This window comes from Semicossyphus pulcher, unplaced genomic scaffold (assembly GCF_022749685.1).
Source record: "Semicossyphus pulcher isolate SPU_LCO1_2020_fin unplaced genomic scaffold, fSemPul1.0.p SCAF_9, whole genome shotgun sequence".
Lineage (NCBI taxonomy): Eukaryota > Metazoa > Chordata > Actinopteri > Labriformes > Labridae > Semicossyphus > Semicossyphus pulcher.
The window spans coordinates 30,400,527-30,416,760 of NW_027211770.1; the positions used below are offsets into that span (position 1 = coordinate 30,400,527).

General features: G+C 40.7%; 1 protein-coding gene across 1 annotated transcript in view; it reads right to left on the reverse strand.

The window, feature by feature from the left end:
* Positions 1–1,510: 1,510 nt before the first annotated feature.
* atg5 (ATG5 autophagy related 5 homolog (S. cerevisiae)) overlaps positions 1,511–16,234 on the reverse strand; it is a 37,726-nt gene continuing 23,002 nt past the window's right edge. The window contains exon 8 of the mRNA XM_069655947.1: positions 1,511–3,657. Coding sequence (XP_069512048.1) covers positions 3,521–3,657 — 137 coding nt within the window. The 3' untranslated portion in view covers positions 1,511–3,520. The remainder of the gene's footprint in view (positions 3,658–16,234) is intronic.

Here is a 16,234-nt window from a genome sequence, read left to right on the forward strand (position 1 = left end):
GTAAAACACATTAAACAGAGATGTTCTTTATGACATGGATAAAGTGAAAAGATGCTGAAGCACCACAGGAGGGGAGAGAGGGGGGACTTCATCCTGTCTCTGTCGTACAAACAGGAACTAATCAGACACTTTCCCCAAACAGATTCACACCGTCCTCTGTACCAGGGAGGAATGTGACAACAGAATAATAGGAAAACAGGGCAGGGAGGATGTTTTTACTTCAAACAGTTCCAGTGAAATACCAGTGTGATACTCCGTCTCTAATCTCTCTGCTTTCTAAAGAATCTGTTGGCAAGGGACAAGATTTTGGCGTAAGGAGTCATGGGCGTAGTTTTCATTGTACAAATAACTACTATCAGGTGATCATTGCTTCATCCCTGCTTGAGACTGAACATAAGAAATTCTGAAGAAAACTCTGATCTCTGTTTCTTTCTCTGTTCTCTTCTCAAAGTGACGCGTCTCGCTGCAGGACTTACTTTTGATTCCGCATGCTTTGATGATGAGGTGTTTCAATTTCAAATGTCATGCTGCAACCGACGACGTTAGGGCAGCGATACTAATTCATATTATTATTCATAATATTTAAACAAACTGCGCTCACCCAGGGAGGGAGAGAGAGTGTGCATGCATATGGACAGCGTGCATGCGGTGAAAAACTGGTCATTTGATGAGACCTGCTGCTGAGCTGCATCATTTCAGTGAACTGTAGAGTCTTTGTTTACAGTGACAGACAGAGTGATGGCTGTCTCATATAAACAACTCCTCCAACAAGGGTCATTTGGACAAAATCATTGGTAGGGACAATTCAGTAACATGTCCCTACCCAATTCTACCCATCTTGTGAGGAGTGTTCAGGTTCTCATTTTCAGTCCAGGTAGTATTTGTCTAATCAAGTGATATTGGGCTTTGGCTGCATGCAGAAAACACTCCGTTTGCAGAGCATAAAATGCAGGAAGCATTGGCCAAAATGCAACCCCAGGACGGACAGGAGGATGATCAGATAATAATTAAGCGTTTTAATAATCTCTATAAACAGACACGTGCCATAACTACAGATACAAACTGGTTGTAGCATCCTCTATCTATTCCACATGAATTCTGAAGGTCCTAGTCAGACTGTAAACAATGACCAGGGCACAAAGAGGAAGTCTTGGCCCAGGATATCCTCTATTGGTAATGATAACGAGTAATTTCTGGTTGTTTTCTCGAGAACTCGCCAGAAAAAGATCATGTCCTCAAGAGAAAAAAAGCTTTGTTATCCCGAGATAACGAGAAAAATAAGAGGGGATCTCGAGAAAACAGGAAGTTATCATATTATGATGGGACAACAGAGACTGTATGGATGCATGTCCTCTTAGGGCTTCCGTACCAAAGCTTAATTCATCCCAGGACTTTAATTATAGGAGCTTCATCGAGTTCAATCAGTCGATGATTTTATGTACAAAGTGTGCAGCTTTTCGTCTCAACAAATCAATAACTATATTCTCTGACAATTACATATTTAAATCAAATCACCTTTATTTAAAGTCATTCAGGATAACAGCTGAATTATTCACGTGTCATTTTATATCAGTATGAACAGATGTAAAAAAAGAAGACACAATGCTGATACACAATACGAACTGATTAATGATGGTATAAGCTTCAAGCAAAGCGACCTGCTGTGGACGACTAAAGTTAGTGTTCTGGCAAAAGTCCGGTTTTGTTTCTGTCTACAAATTAATATTTGACAATAAAAGCATAAAGAGGGACGAGTGTGGGCCCCACAGACAGCCTGCAGACTCGATGCTGTCTCATTATCGAAGCGGAGTTCTTAAAATGAAACAAAACCAGATGCTCATTTAAGCTTGGCAGCAGGCGAAGAGGCTCGAGCCAAATGGGACGAAAACAGACAGTAAAACGGCTAAACTGAGCTGGATTGACGGAGGAGAGATTTCACACCTGCTATTGAAAACGTGTGCGGAGCTCTTACCTGTGGCGCATGAACAAAATGAAAATCCTAAAACTTTCCCTGTTAAGAACAAAGTGCAGCCTCGTTTTTCAGCTTCACCATCGACTAATTTTTTCATCTATTTAACCCATGGCCCACAAGAGGAGCGTATAACCATTAAAGAATGAATCTGGTGTATTTTAACCGTGAAAATAAGTTGTATGAAAATGGAAAGTTAAACTGTTTTTGGGTTTATGCTGAAATTTAAAGAAGAATTCTGGTGTTTTTTAAACCTGGGCCCTATTTTTAAAAACAGAAACAGCCATGACATCACTCTATTCTAAGCCACCAGACTCCATTGATAAAACTACAATTTTACCTCAGAGCAGCCGGTCTGCTGCTGATGTGATCGGTTAATTTGTGTGTGTTATTTTGTGACTTTGTTGGTTTAAATGGTCGGCTTGTATCCAACACAATATTTGTGTAACACACAATAACAAAAAGATCGAGGTGGCTGTAGACGAGGAAGGCCTGCGTTCTACGAGGTAAAATCACTGCTTTAGTCAATGGGGTTTGGTGGCTTTCAAGAGAGGTGGTTTTAATAAAAGCATCTCTCTTGTTAACAAAAGTCTTCTTTCTGTAATGCTGTCGGACACTTAGAATAACAATCCTGGCCTGTCTGTGGCAAAAACAAGAACTTTTAGTGGACGTACTTTCAACATGTGCAATTGCCCCAAAGGATTTCATTGAAGCGAATGCATTTAGACGCCAAAATACATAAAAGTAGGGCTCACGTTAAAGAATACTAGAATTTAGCTTTAAAGTTATACAGTACCAGAGGATGAAACATAGCTGTGTGCTCGTAAAAACAACAACAAAAAGGCTCATATGCTTCTGCTTCCAGCTTCTTTCACTGTCAAATAAAGCAAAATGTTAACGCAAGCGACTGAAAATCCTCCTGTTAAATCAAAAACAAACCAAGCTCCTGCAGAGTTTTTAGAGATGAGGATGATGTTTGCAGGCTGTGATGTAAACTCAGAGTGTCCAGACAATGAAAACGTATGAACGTGTTAACTAAGGCAACTTCAGCAGGACTGGATACGCCCCTCTTTGAATCCCAAAAGATCCCGCTTCCCTGTCAACAGGACAGTCTTTGTCTTGGAGAAAGTTGTATGGCAGGATGGAAAAAAGAGGAATCTTGTCACCTCCTCTCCTCACGTCGAGATGTTTGTTTGTTTGGAGAGGAGAAGGAAGAGATTTAAGATAGTAGAGTAGAAAAGGGAAAGATCCTCTTCACATTTAACGACCTTTTCACTTGAAGAAATGTCTTTTGTTATAGGAGCAGAGGCGGTAAAGAGGAGTATTAGTCCTGTTAGGAGGAGTAGAAATATAAATAGACAACAAGATGGAAAGGGAGGTTCGTTAAGTACCTCCTTCACATCTTTTCTTCATCTTTATCAACAAGATTCCTCGTCAAGAGTCTTAATTCCCACCATTAATTGCTACCAGAGGATCCAGTTATCCAGCCGGCTGGTGGGTCCGCTGGTTGGTTTATCGTTGGTATGGTGACAGTGAGGTGGGCGAGTGGCCTCAATCAGTGGGGGCGGGGATGATGCAGATGTGCAGGAAGTTGTCAGGGTGGCTGAGGTGCTCGCTGAGCCACTGCAGAGGAGTCTCCAGCAGCGGCTCGATACCGTGGATCACCACCTGGAAACGCTTCTGCTCACCTGCATTGGGAGAGAGAAAGAAAGGAGGACGACAATTCATTTAATTCTTAAAACTTCTTTAAACAGTTTAACTATGTTTTGTGTTGGTTTTAGGGCTGAATACAAATAAATACAACTATACGTTCCTCCATTTTTAAGTCATCAGCCAACATGAGGGACAAATGTCCATCTTACAGGTCAACCATGACAGAGTCTTTTTTTTTATGTTTCTCCAATCTCATTTTTTGGTATATATTACGTTAGTAGGAGTCTGGAACTCCATTGTCTGGTACCATAGACTGTATAAAAAGATGGACGACATGACAGCTCCCTTAAAGTGAAGCCAAACCCTCTCTATCGCCCCCTGCTGACTGGCTGCAGTATAGCTCATAAAGCCCGCCCCCTCCATGTTAACAGATGGGACATGAGTCAAACTATAAAATCAAAATACACATCAAACACATTTTTCTCAAACATGGTTTCTGTCATTATAGTTAGTTCTTATCATGCTCAGTTATGTCCAAGTGTTCATTTTTATGACAGGTTTAATTTTAATTAGTTATTTGATGCTGTCAAAATGATGATTGACAGCTCTGTTGACAAATTCGGCTCCTGCAGCTGATCAGTTCCGGCGAACGGCGAGAGGAAATGTAACAAAAACAATCACTACAGTCACTGAAGTTTCCATACCTGTGAACGTTAACCTCAGACCAACACAGAGAAGCTGTTCTGCTGTTAAACACGGCAGCGAGCGCGATCCTTGCTGTTTTTTTCGGTAAGTTAAGTGTGCGTTTTGGTTAGCGGAAGAGGCGCCACCCGCCAAATTCTACTGCACACACTCTGGCTTCAAATGACTTCACCATCGTAAGATGGTAGCGCCTATCACAGGGGCTATTTTGACATCACTTTCGTACAATGGGAGCAGATGGAGACGCGTCGTCCATCTATATATACAGTCATTGTCTGGGCCCTAAGAGAAAAAGAAATCTCGGAATTCTGAAAACTAAGGAAGATTATAACTGACCATTAAAGTTCAGGGAACTAACTTAGACATTTGTAACACCGTTGTGCGAGTACTGGTCAATATTTACAGCATTACATGTGTTGAGAAATAAAGGAGTCTGGGACACAGGAGAAAGTAATTCTGGGAATTCCCCAAAAAACTAGCATATACTGTTGCATTGTTCTGACCAGACTTTATATTTTACTACGTTTTGTATTCTGTATTTTATGCCTGTTATAATGCTGTTTTAAACTGTGTAAAGCACTTTGAATCCTCTATGTATGAATGGTGCTTTATAAGCTTGCCTTGCCTAGCCTTGCCTATATTTGTAACGTTTCGCTCAGCTTTAGTTTGAAGCACTTTGTAACTTCAAAACGTGTTTTTTTATTGAAAAAGTAGGAATAAAAAAGCAAATGAGAGAGAGGAAAGGATCAAGGAAAGAAACGTCATTAAAAAGAGGTGGTGAGACGGAGGAAATACACAGAAAGAGTGGAATGGAGAGGCGGTAATGAGAGGAAGTAAAATGAGGAGACGATTACAAAGAAAGAGGAAATGAAAAGAGAGAAGAGGAAATACGAATAAAAAGTATGTAAAGTGAATGTCGGTAGAAAAGAGGGAAAAAAGGTGGAAAGGAAGATAATGTATTAATTTAGGAAAGGAGACAGCAGGTCAGAAAAAGGATGTAGAGAGGTAGAAATGGAGGATTTGGTTACATGAGGTGAGAGAGACCACATCAGACAGTAGAGTGGTACCACCGGTGTGGTGGCTGAGCGAGTGAAAGTATGCGAGAGTGTTCAGTTATGAAGGAGAGGAGAGTGACAGTTGATTGCTTTTGAGTTTGTTGTCGACAGGATTTCAATCTTTAACTTTCACTCTGACAGTTTGTAGTTTCATACTGTGTGTGAGTGATTGACCCCACCCACCGCCGAAAGGCCATGACCACAAATCGTCCGTTAAGAGCAGCCACTTGGCTCCTTCCGGGGTTGTGTGATTTGCATTGACAAGACTAGGAATAATGTCGTGACAGTCAGCAAGAGTTTCAGCTACAGGTTTGTATTGATGCATTTTTTTAAACATTAAGATTATGTCACAAACGGGTGGGGAATTCAGAAAGACACGAGCATTTACAAGGCAGGAGGAGTCAAATGAAAGACAGGGCAGAATGTGTTGCATTATGGGAAATGTAGGATCCAGTCTCGTCGGTGCTTCACCCCTACTGAGGAATGGTAAGGAGCAGTTTCTGCAGCCATTCTTTTTTTCTATCTCTCTCTTGCAAGTCGGAAAACTTTGTGAATTTTGCGGTAGGGCTATTCTGAAATGCAGAAGTAGCCAAATGGTATTTCAGATGTATTTGCCTTTGTGGCTTCCGTGTTAAATCAGCGACCCGAACAATTGTTGGTTTAATCTAGCCCAAGGAGAAGGAGCTACCACAACATGTTTAGGCCATGTTTTTACCTTTAAACAACAAAATGCTACTTGTAACTGTAATCAGCAGCAAGGCTTTGAAATAAGATGATGAAATTCAAACATTTACCAACTTTTTCAGGACTAAGACGCACTCTGATAATTGTTAAACATATTTAAATACATATTATTTCAGCTTTTTATGTATTTCCTTCATAGTTTGTGTTTGGGTATATTTATAGATTAAGCCATACAGGCTAATTTACATCTGTAGTCCCTGGCAGGTTGATGGCTTATAAATAGTCGGTGCATGTACAGATATTGCTACCCTCAGATGCTCTTGAGAATTACATACAAATTTACACATTTCTTGTGTTCAAATTTACATAAAAGGTTGACAGCTCCTGAATCGCTGCGCTGGATTACATTAAATGCAAGTTAAAGGCCAGAAAAGATTAAAGAACCCCTGGAAGTTTTTAACATTTTTATATTAATGAGCTTCACATTAATTATTTTATACTTGTAGCAGTAAATTACTGAACAATGTCTTTGCAATTTAATTTAGTCTGCATGCATTTAGGCATTTCTTGCTTGTCTTTTTAAATTGTAAATTTGTTCAGGTGACGTTTGGTTTAATATGTTTCAAAGGTAAATATCTCCGTTTAACCAAACACTGACGATGTGATTTTACCTGTTTACATTTAACTTTGGCTTCACTACAAAAAGCTCACCTGTTAAAAGACAAACAAGAAGTGAATCTCAAGCCTGATATACTTTTCAAGACAAATATTTTTGCAGTGCTGCAAAGAACGCGCCGGAAGGTGACGAATGTTTTACTGAGATGTAAAACAGAAACTACATTTTAATGTTAGTTAACATGAAAACCGCAGCTGTATAAAGATTAAACATTCATAAAAGAGTATAGGTCATGCTTTTAATTTGAAATATTTTATTTTGAATGTTTTAAAATATTTTGTTTTATTAGTGACACAGCTTCTGGCTGATTGTGAAATGTCTTTACACAATCAGGATGTTTGGTGCGTGAGAAAGACGGGCGATCAACCTTTTATCTTCTATCACTCTTGACCTCTCACACACACACACACGCACACACGCACAGACAGACAGACAGACAGACAGACAGACAGGTCGGTTCTCATGCACCAACCAGTAAATGACATTTTGGCTCCACGTAATATCAGGAGGACGGTTGAGACAGAGCGCTAACTGACGGTCTGAGAGGCGGCTCCACCCTACACCTGCTCACTGGCTGGCAAACAGCAACGTGCGAGAAACTGATGCCGGGAAACAAAGAGCAGCAAAGGTTTTCATGTGAAAATTACTGATGAGACATTGAAGACAGAGGCGGCTGTAAGAAGTGGACTGCCTCTGATGGTGGCTGTTGAAATACAAACATTAAGCGCTTACTGCTAATTTACTACTTCTACTAATTGTTTTTAAAGTACATTTTGTCACGAATTGGCGGCTGTTAGATTCCCAAATAAAATCAGAATATAAATCTTAATTTATATTTTAATTAACTGCTGCGGAGTGAGCTCCCAGAAACAACTACAAGAGAAAGCATGGATTGATTTCTGCAGGGGGATTAAAAAATAAACTGAAGTGCAGGAGTGACTTAAACTCAAGTGGAGGATTGGTGAGAGCAGGGTGTCGAGATTTATGCAGAAAAAAAGACGACTCTCTGTTTCTTTATGAGAAATAAACGTGACTGTGTGGGTTGTAACATGGGTGGTGCAGGTAAAAGGTAAAAAGATCCATTCATTTAAAAAAGGTTTAAACATTTTTTGATTCAAAACATTATAAATGTGTGAAAAAAAAAAGTTTTGTTCATGCAACGGCTGGCAGGAGGCTTTATTGTTGATTATATAAAAAAAAGAAATACAAATCTGTCGTTATTATTAATTTAATCTGCTACATTTTTATTTTAAACTAACATCTATGTAAGGAGTTAAAAACTCTTTGGAGGCGAGGTAAGGTTCTTCGTTTCACCGCTGGCTTGCTGCAGTAAAACCACTGAGCCACAAGCTTTAAAAGAAACCAGCTCAAATTCACTGCACTGGTGCGACTTCCTCTCCACTGAAGATAACAAATAAAGTAGGAGGAGGTGACTGTTAATGAGAAAGCATAGGAAAGTACTTAAAGGTGGCCGACGCTAAACCGCATCAGTTAAGAGGTGCTTCATGTAAATGTAAAGAAAAATGTAAAGAATAAAACTTATTATTACCACAGTGAGCATGCGCCGACTGCACGTGCAGCCTGTTACAGTTGCTCCTACTTAATCTGGCAACTATATTTAATTGTGATATTTAAATCACCATCGAGCCCAATTCTCAGCATTTTTATATTTTATCTTTATTTCTAATTATTGTATATATATTGTACAAACTTGACATGTTTCTTACTTCTATTTATATGTCCTATATTTCTCTATGCTTCTCTCTGTGTCAGAGCAACTGTAACGCCCCCGGGGGAATAAATAAAATATTTCTGATATTTTCTTTTATACATTTTCTTGGAGTGAAAATCTGCAGCTGCATGAGCCGCAGCTCTCCGACATCCTCACTATTCTTTTACCTCAGCTCTTCCTCAAATCGTCCCGTGTTTATATGTTTAATGTGTAAACTGATACGTCTCATTAAAATTAATCAATTTATTAACCTGGAAAACTTGGTTACAGCTAAAAATTAAGAACCTTAATGAGCTGTTACTTGTTTATTTTTTGTTTATCTACAACTACAAAATGTTTTACTACCAACCATTCGCCGTCCAACTTTAAACAGATGTTAAAATAGTATATAAATATAGTATTTATTTGGCTTTTGCCTGTAATATTGGCAGAAAAAGCTGCTTTAAAAACGTAAAAAGGTGATGCAATCACACCACAGAGATGTGCAACCTGAGTGAAATCTTAAGAAAGTGTTCATTTTAGTTCAGAAAGTAAAAGGTGTGATCCCGCCTGAATCACAGTAAAAATGAGAACACACTTTCTCTCATTCTCTCCTACACACACACACACACACACACACACACACACAAGCACGCACATTTTACTGGGTGGTGTTTCTTAACCATCTTTAACCTTTAGCCCCCGTTTTGCCTGGTAACAGTCAGGCAGATGTGGGTGGAGTTGGTGTAGTCTTTTAGTCTCATTATGAGAAATGGGGAAATTCACAATGTGCCACGCCCCCCCCAACACACACACACACACATACACACACACACACACACACGTACACACACACACACTCATAACCCACTCAAACACACATTACTGTAGATGAAAACGTTAGCCAGCACCTACAGTAAATCACACGTGGAGTCTCAAACACCCACACACATTAATAATTAGGGGATGTGTGAGAAACGGGTCAGTTTGAGTTGCAGCAGCTGGTTTATCGTATTTTGGTCGTCGTCATCAGAATTGAATGAATTCCTGCTATAAACACATGCTTACTGGTTGTGACGGATCAGACCAGCTGAGACTTGTTAAGCCCCAAATTTAAGACACTAGAGAAAAAAGTTTCTTACACATAAACATGGAGGACAGATGATGCTTTTGTGGTGTCTAAGAAAGAAACATTCGAAACTTTACAGCATCTGGTAAAGTAAAAGAGTAAAAGTCTTTTCTGTTGTAAGCTTTGTAGAATTATTAAAAAGGTTGGGGGTCATAGTGTGTGTGTGTTCTTCACAAAAATGACCTAAACTTAATAATGCAGGTGATGAACACGTAGAAATTGCTATTAAATTAACATAATGGGGTGCAGAGAGGGAATTATGCCTGATTAACACCTTCAGGTTTTGCAGTTGTTTAGTTTTTTATTTATTGTGTAAGTTCGCACGTCTCGTGAGCCGGCCGGGCCGATTATCGGCGCCGATATTTGGCATTTTGACGCATATCGGCATCTGCCTTTTTTTTTTTTTTTTATCCGACGGCCGATAATAGTTCATTCTTTGCAAATGTTATTTAACTTTGTTTTATTTACTTTATAAAACTTCAGGAAGTTATTTATTTATATATTTAAATTTTCAGTTAACTTTATAAGAGATGCTGCTGACCCTGGGAACTCCCTGCCTAAAGGCATTTAAACAAAGTTCAGTGTTGGAGTTTGTATTATTCAAAATTTTTGAAATGAATATCGGCTCCAAATATCGGTTATCGGCCTCCTTGACTACTAATAATCAGTATCGGTATCGGCCCTGAAAAAAACATATCGGTCTATCTCTATTAGAGATGCAACGATTAGTTGATATTGTCAGTAAAATTAGTTGCCAACGTATTTAATTGTTGATTAGTCAGTTACGTCAATACGTGTTTTTCATGTTGTGCGCGTACGTAACATCGTTTTCTGGAGCTGAGTTTGCTGAGGGGTGAGCCGTCTCGCATCCTTACCGTCTCTGCTGAGAGTTGCACATGAAAAACAACGACCGGGAAGCCACAGGTAAACAAAACAGCAGAATGGCGGTGGCCGATGCATCAGCAACACGTCCTGAGACTTGTAAAGTCTGGGAGCATTTCAGCGTCAACGCTGCAAAGAAAAGCATTGCCTGCAGGATTCGTAAAGCGGACCTTGTTTCTCACAGGAGCACGTCGGTAATGTGCGAGCGTTTGAAGAGAAGACGCGTTGGACTTGTGGTCTTGATTTAATGTATTTTTTAAATCAGCACTTTGTCGTTGAAAATAAAATTGAATTTTTTTGTCTCTTTTGTATCAGGAGGAGCCGAATAAGCTGCAAAGTTTATTAAAGACATATTTTTGAATGAAGATCTCATATGTATTGTCTTCATTGTTAGTCAGCACATGCTTAAAAGAACCTCCAACTACATTTAAAGCTGAGAGCTAAACAGGCCACAACTGAGTAAGTGTGCAATTCATTATCCGATTAGTCGATTCATCGTTTTAATAATCGATGACAGTTGTCAGTTGCAGCCCGAGTTGTGGTGTGTTGCTCTGTTCTTGGTCTGCTGTCCCTCTATCTGTGCCTGCCATCTCCTGTCACCTTTGCCCTTAATATTCACAATCTGTTCCATTAAATTATCGCCACAAAGTTTTCAGGCCAATATAAACATAAAAGGCTCCTACACAGACTACAGCATCCTGTTAGAGTTGTGAAGTTTAACACACATACTGCTAGTTTTACTCAAAGTTGCAGCTGTGGCTCCTTCGAGATGAGAGGCAAATGACCTGTCAGGCAGAAGTTTGACAGTTTAAAATATCTATTTTTGTTTTTAGCTCTTGTGGAAAAAACTGAACTGTGATTACAGTAAAGGTAGAAGTAAAGAATTCCCCCAAAGATCGACCCAGAAGTGCAGGCGAAAACAACGGTCAGCAGATTTTTCTTGTGAAAAGGATCAAATAGTGAGGAATGTCACGCAGGATAAAAATAATTTAACAAAGGTTCTTTCCCAGAGTGACTAACGCTCTGTTCTGTGATTCATTAAGTGTCCCAACGCTGCCCATTAACACCCGGAACAACAACCAACAGTGTTTACATGCCAGACACATTTTCAGTATCTGTGCTAGATCAGCTTCATAGTTCTGTTCTAAAGGTTACAAGGGTTCAAAGACTGCTGCTCGTTAAAGAATCAGTCTGTTGTTTAAAGGGTTAAAAAGAATTTGGCAGTGAGCTTTCCCAAGATATACCAGGGGTTAAGTCACATTATTACTGTGCATAGTGCTATCAAATGTATTTCATGACATAATTCAGTGTTTAGCAATTTCGAGAATTGACTTGTGGTAGTGGGTGGTCCGAAGGTCGGTCCCAGTGCCTGATGGGTGGGCCAAGTCATAAAATGACGACTGGTTAAGAAAACCAAAAGATGCAGAAAAGATGTTTTTCAGAGCTCGAATAATGAAAAGAAAACAATTTGATGTTCATGTTTAAACAACAGAATGTTTTAACTCAGGAAGAGTTCACAGATCAATAACCTGGTTTATAATCTCAGCTCTCATGCATCTCTGCATGCTCTCCTCCAGTCTGTCACAGAGCTGCTGGGTGACGTTAGGCCGCTCTCGGAGCAGCTCGTCTTTGTTTGATGGCTTGTGACCGTCCATCTTCCTCTTGATCACATTCAGGAGGTTTTCAATGGTTCACATCTGGATTGGGCCGGTCATGACATGCAGAGAGAGATGCTGATTTAAGGAACATTTGGAGCGGTCACATTAAAATACACAGCAACAAATCACAGGCAGGCCAAAGCCATTTCTACCAATGGTAGAGCCAGTATTGCCTCTCAGTGAGACCCCAGCAGGGTGTTAAGGTACTTGGTCTCTGTGTGATATATACAGAACAGTAGAATCAAGACCTTCAACTCTTGGATGATATTTCAACATTAATTGTGAGTGTGTAAAGCTCAAACTTATCTCACTTGGTCTAACAACAAAACCTGCTTCAGACAGTGTGATGGTGAAAGGCATGATCCCGACAGCCCTGCTTGGCTGTCTTATGATCAGCACCCTCCAGCCCCTCTCTCTTTACCTATCCGGCCTGTGATTGCACACTTTTATTTTGAAGGTCCAAGGGTCTGTTTGCATTAAGAAATGATAATTGGGCGTTGAGATTTTATCCACCTGGACTTGCAAAGTAGAGTCTATGTACGGGGAAATACTGTGAAAGCTGCTTGTTGGAAAACACTGACAACGTTAAACACACACCCAGCGGCGCATTCTGATTAAATCAAACAGACAGCGAATGTTCTGGAAAGACAAGCACTTCCATTTTACCCTTTATCAACCACAATCACATTATTAATAGCTTTCTTGGCCTGCAAAGTCACAGCCACAGTTTGAATAAAAAATGGGCTGATTTGTCCGCCAACACACAAACAGCCTGTGGTTGAGTAGAACACGACCGCTGGCCAAGAAGACATGTTCTGTCAGCCGAGCGAGGCCAACCACTATTTAGGAAGACCACAGGGCTGTGCGCTTCTTACAGCCAAACACACAGGCTGACTGCACGGCTGGCAGCTGGTCAGACTGACTGACAGACATTCTGGCTGACTGGTGGACTAAAATAACAACTGGCTACTTACAGAATGACTGACAGGCAGGAAGGCCGACTGACATGCAGAACTGTGAGAGCAGGAAATGCGTTTATCGATCTACTGACTATTTCCTTTGATAAATCAAGTAGTGCCCAAGGTGACATCTTCAAATTGAATGGTTTTCCAATCATCTAGGGTTGGGCAATTTCTAACAAATTGGCACATGTTGCAGATGTTGCGATGTTGCAGACGGTACCCTTAACAGAGACTCAAAATGAACACCAAACCACGAAGTTGCCTGTGATTGAAGTGGAGGTTGGTTAAAGAAATTGGGTTGCAGCGTGGCACCGGACAGCACGGGGCAGAACAATCCAGTCTGCTGGCTGCTCCAGCGCTCTCTGCTCTGGTGCTGATTGTTCATGAAGTCTGCTAACCCACTTTGAATTACCTGCTCTGCTGCCGTCTGAGACACCACGGTGCACTGGGATTTTAGCTAAATATGACCAGGTTGTTCACTTTTACTTTCGCGTACTTTCACAACACAGATGACAAAGAAAGGCATTGAAACATGAGTCACAGGTAAAATATGAGACTTGTAAAGGCTGCGGTGCTGAAGTGAATAAAAAAAGACAATAGTTGGAAAAATGGGGAGACTTTAAATCCTGATGTTAAAGTCATAGATATCCCCATTTGCAATCGATGATGTTAAACACAAACCAAATATGCAAACAATATTCCGTCTCCAGTTCTATTAGATTAAGAATAAGAAACAAATCCTGGAGGGAAGTAAAGATTTATGAAGGCAAATTTTCTGTTGTAAAATGAGCTTATTGTTTTGCAACAGCTGGGTGGTATAAAGTATCATTCGTCACGCCCACTGTGAGTGGATGTGACATTTAGCACGCCCTAACCCAACCAACTTTATTACTGGAAAATCTCATGCACGCAAACTTTTATTCAAACTTTTATTTAAAGCTTTCTACAGTGAAGATCCTCTTTTATAGATATTAATACATATGTCTCCAGATACAGCATCAGCTGTAGATAAAGAAAAACTACTATATTGTTTAAGTTACCTTTGCAGCCTTTACCCAGGCCACATGGAGTTCTGCAGATAGAGTTAGAAAGCAAAAGATCTTTGCCGACCACATTTTAGTCAACAGTAGTTATCAAGCAGGCTTTTGAGCCATTCTTGAATTCCCCTGTCTGGTACACATCTCACACGCCTGCGCATATGAACCATAACCCACGATCTGCTGTATCAAAACAGCCACTGAAACCTACGCTTCCCCCTGCAGCCTCAGAAGTGAGCCAACCTGTTTGATCAGCACAAGCTGTACTTGCTCCTGATGCAGCGCTTACGGGGAAGCCTGCCAATAGTGAGTGGGCTGTACCACAGATGTGAGTGAGATGGGGGGGCGTGGGAGGAGGAGTGAAGGGATGCTGAAGGTATGCTTGTGTGGATATGTCACACGAAGCAGAGGGAGTGGGCCGGGGTGGGGCTGAAGGGGGATGGGTAAGATGGGTTGGGGGGTTTCCTCTGATCATTCACAGACGATATTCAATGCGGGGGTTTTCAAGATTGCGCTCACCTTCGATAAAACCTAAAAAGAAAACAAAAACGCTCTGCTTACGAGAAACGTCTGTCATCGCACGTGTGTCATGTGTGGGTAGCATCATCGTTTGTGCTGTGTTTTGAGCAGCAAGACCAAGCCGGATCCCTGCCAGAAATGTTGCTCAATAACACACCTGGCTAAAACAACAGAACAGATCCAAAAGACGTCACAGTTGACCACTGGTTACAGTAACATCTTGTTTTGAGTTTCTTTTCCGCAGCGTGTGGGGAACAACAGCCTCGCGGCAAAACAGACGTTTCGTCCATTGCTGGAGACCGAATTGGGAATCCCCTTCTTTGGTCCTTCTAATTCAAGCCACCCCTATTTGTTTGCTGCAACTGGTTTCTGGGTCCCACTGGGGTCAACACCAAATCCTCCCTCAGACATAACAGAGGGGAGGGTTGTATAAAAAACTTTATTTGATGTTTGAAAGATCACAGGAAGGTGAAGCACCCCAGATTTTCTTTCCTGTTATATGGAGGGTCCCGGCAGCATAAAGAGAAAAAAAAGTCCTCTGAACTCTTTAACAATACTACCAGCAAACCCCCCCGCCACAACTCAAAACACCACCGCCCCGCCCAAGTCCCTGAACACACGTCCCGGTCTCTCTAATCCAAACACACCGCCATAATCTCCGGCTATCAGTCGACTCATCTACAAGCCGAGGAAGAAGTGGAAACCAAACAAACGACAAAAGACAAAAGGGCCACTTTCACCTTGATCAGCCAGGCAGGCTGGCAGACTCCTTTTGGGAGGGAGGAGAGAAGAGAAAAGAAGAGATTTAACGTCAAAGACATGAAAGACATCTACGGCAGACAGGGGAGATGTTGAAGACTACACCTGAGATAGGGGATCAAAGAGGAAACAAAGTCTTAGATCAGGGAAACTATAGATGAAGAAAGGAAGAAGAAAGAGGAAGAGGCAGTAAGAGGATATCCCAGTCTCCACCTCACAGTCACGCAAATTCTGAGCAAACTTTGGAATTTGGCAAAAAGCACAATGCCAAGAAGACGAATGTAAAACAACTGGAATGGAGTGTTTGACTGTCAGAAAAAGAACCCTTCACAAACATCTCTGATCAATAACATCTGCCTTGTTTTAGGATGTTTGCTGATGCTTGTAATTCATTCAGCCCAAAGCCAAAAACAAAGACATGTACTTGGCTGGTTTCAAATGTACCAACTAAAGACTGTAAACATGGCAGAGACTACTACAAAGGATGGAATCTGATATTTCCTACAGGAAGAACGTTCCATTTAACTGAAAGCCTGGTCTATAAATATCACAACATCAGCATTCACTTAATGCATCATATTGAAGTTATTTAATCTGCCGACATCAAGCCAAAACAACAGTTTTAGCTAGTGCAGACACTAATTATAGGACTCATTTATAATCAGTAATCACCAACCATTGATGATTTATAAGATCATTTTATTTTTGTTAAGAAGTTGAGTCTTGTTTGTGTCAGATGGTTTACAAGCTGTAATTCGTCTCATTTATCTTGATTTGGTTACAGGGAGTTGGGAAGCCATTTATATGTCCCAGTCCAAACTTAAGTTGGCAGCATTTA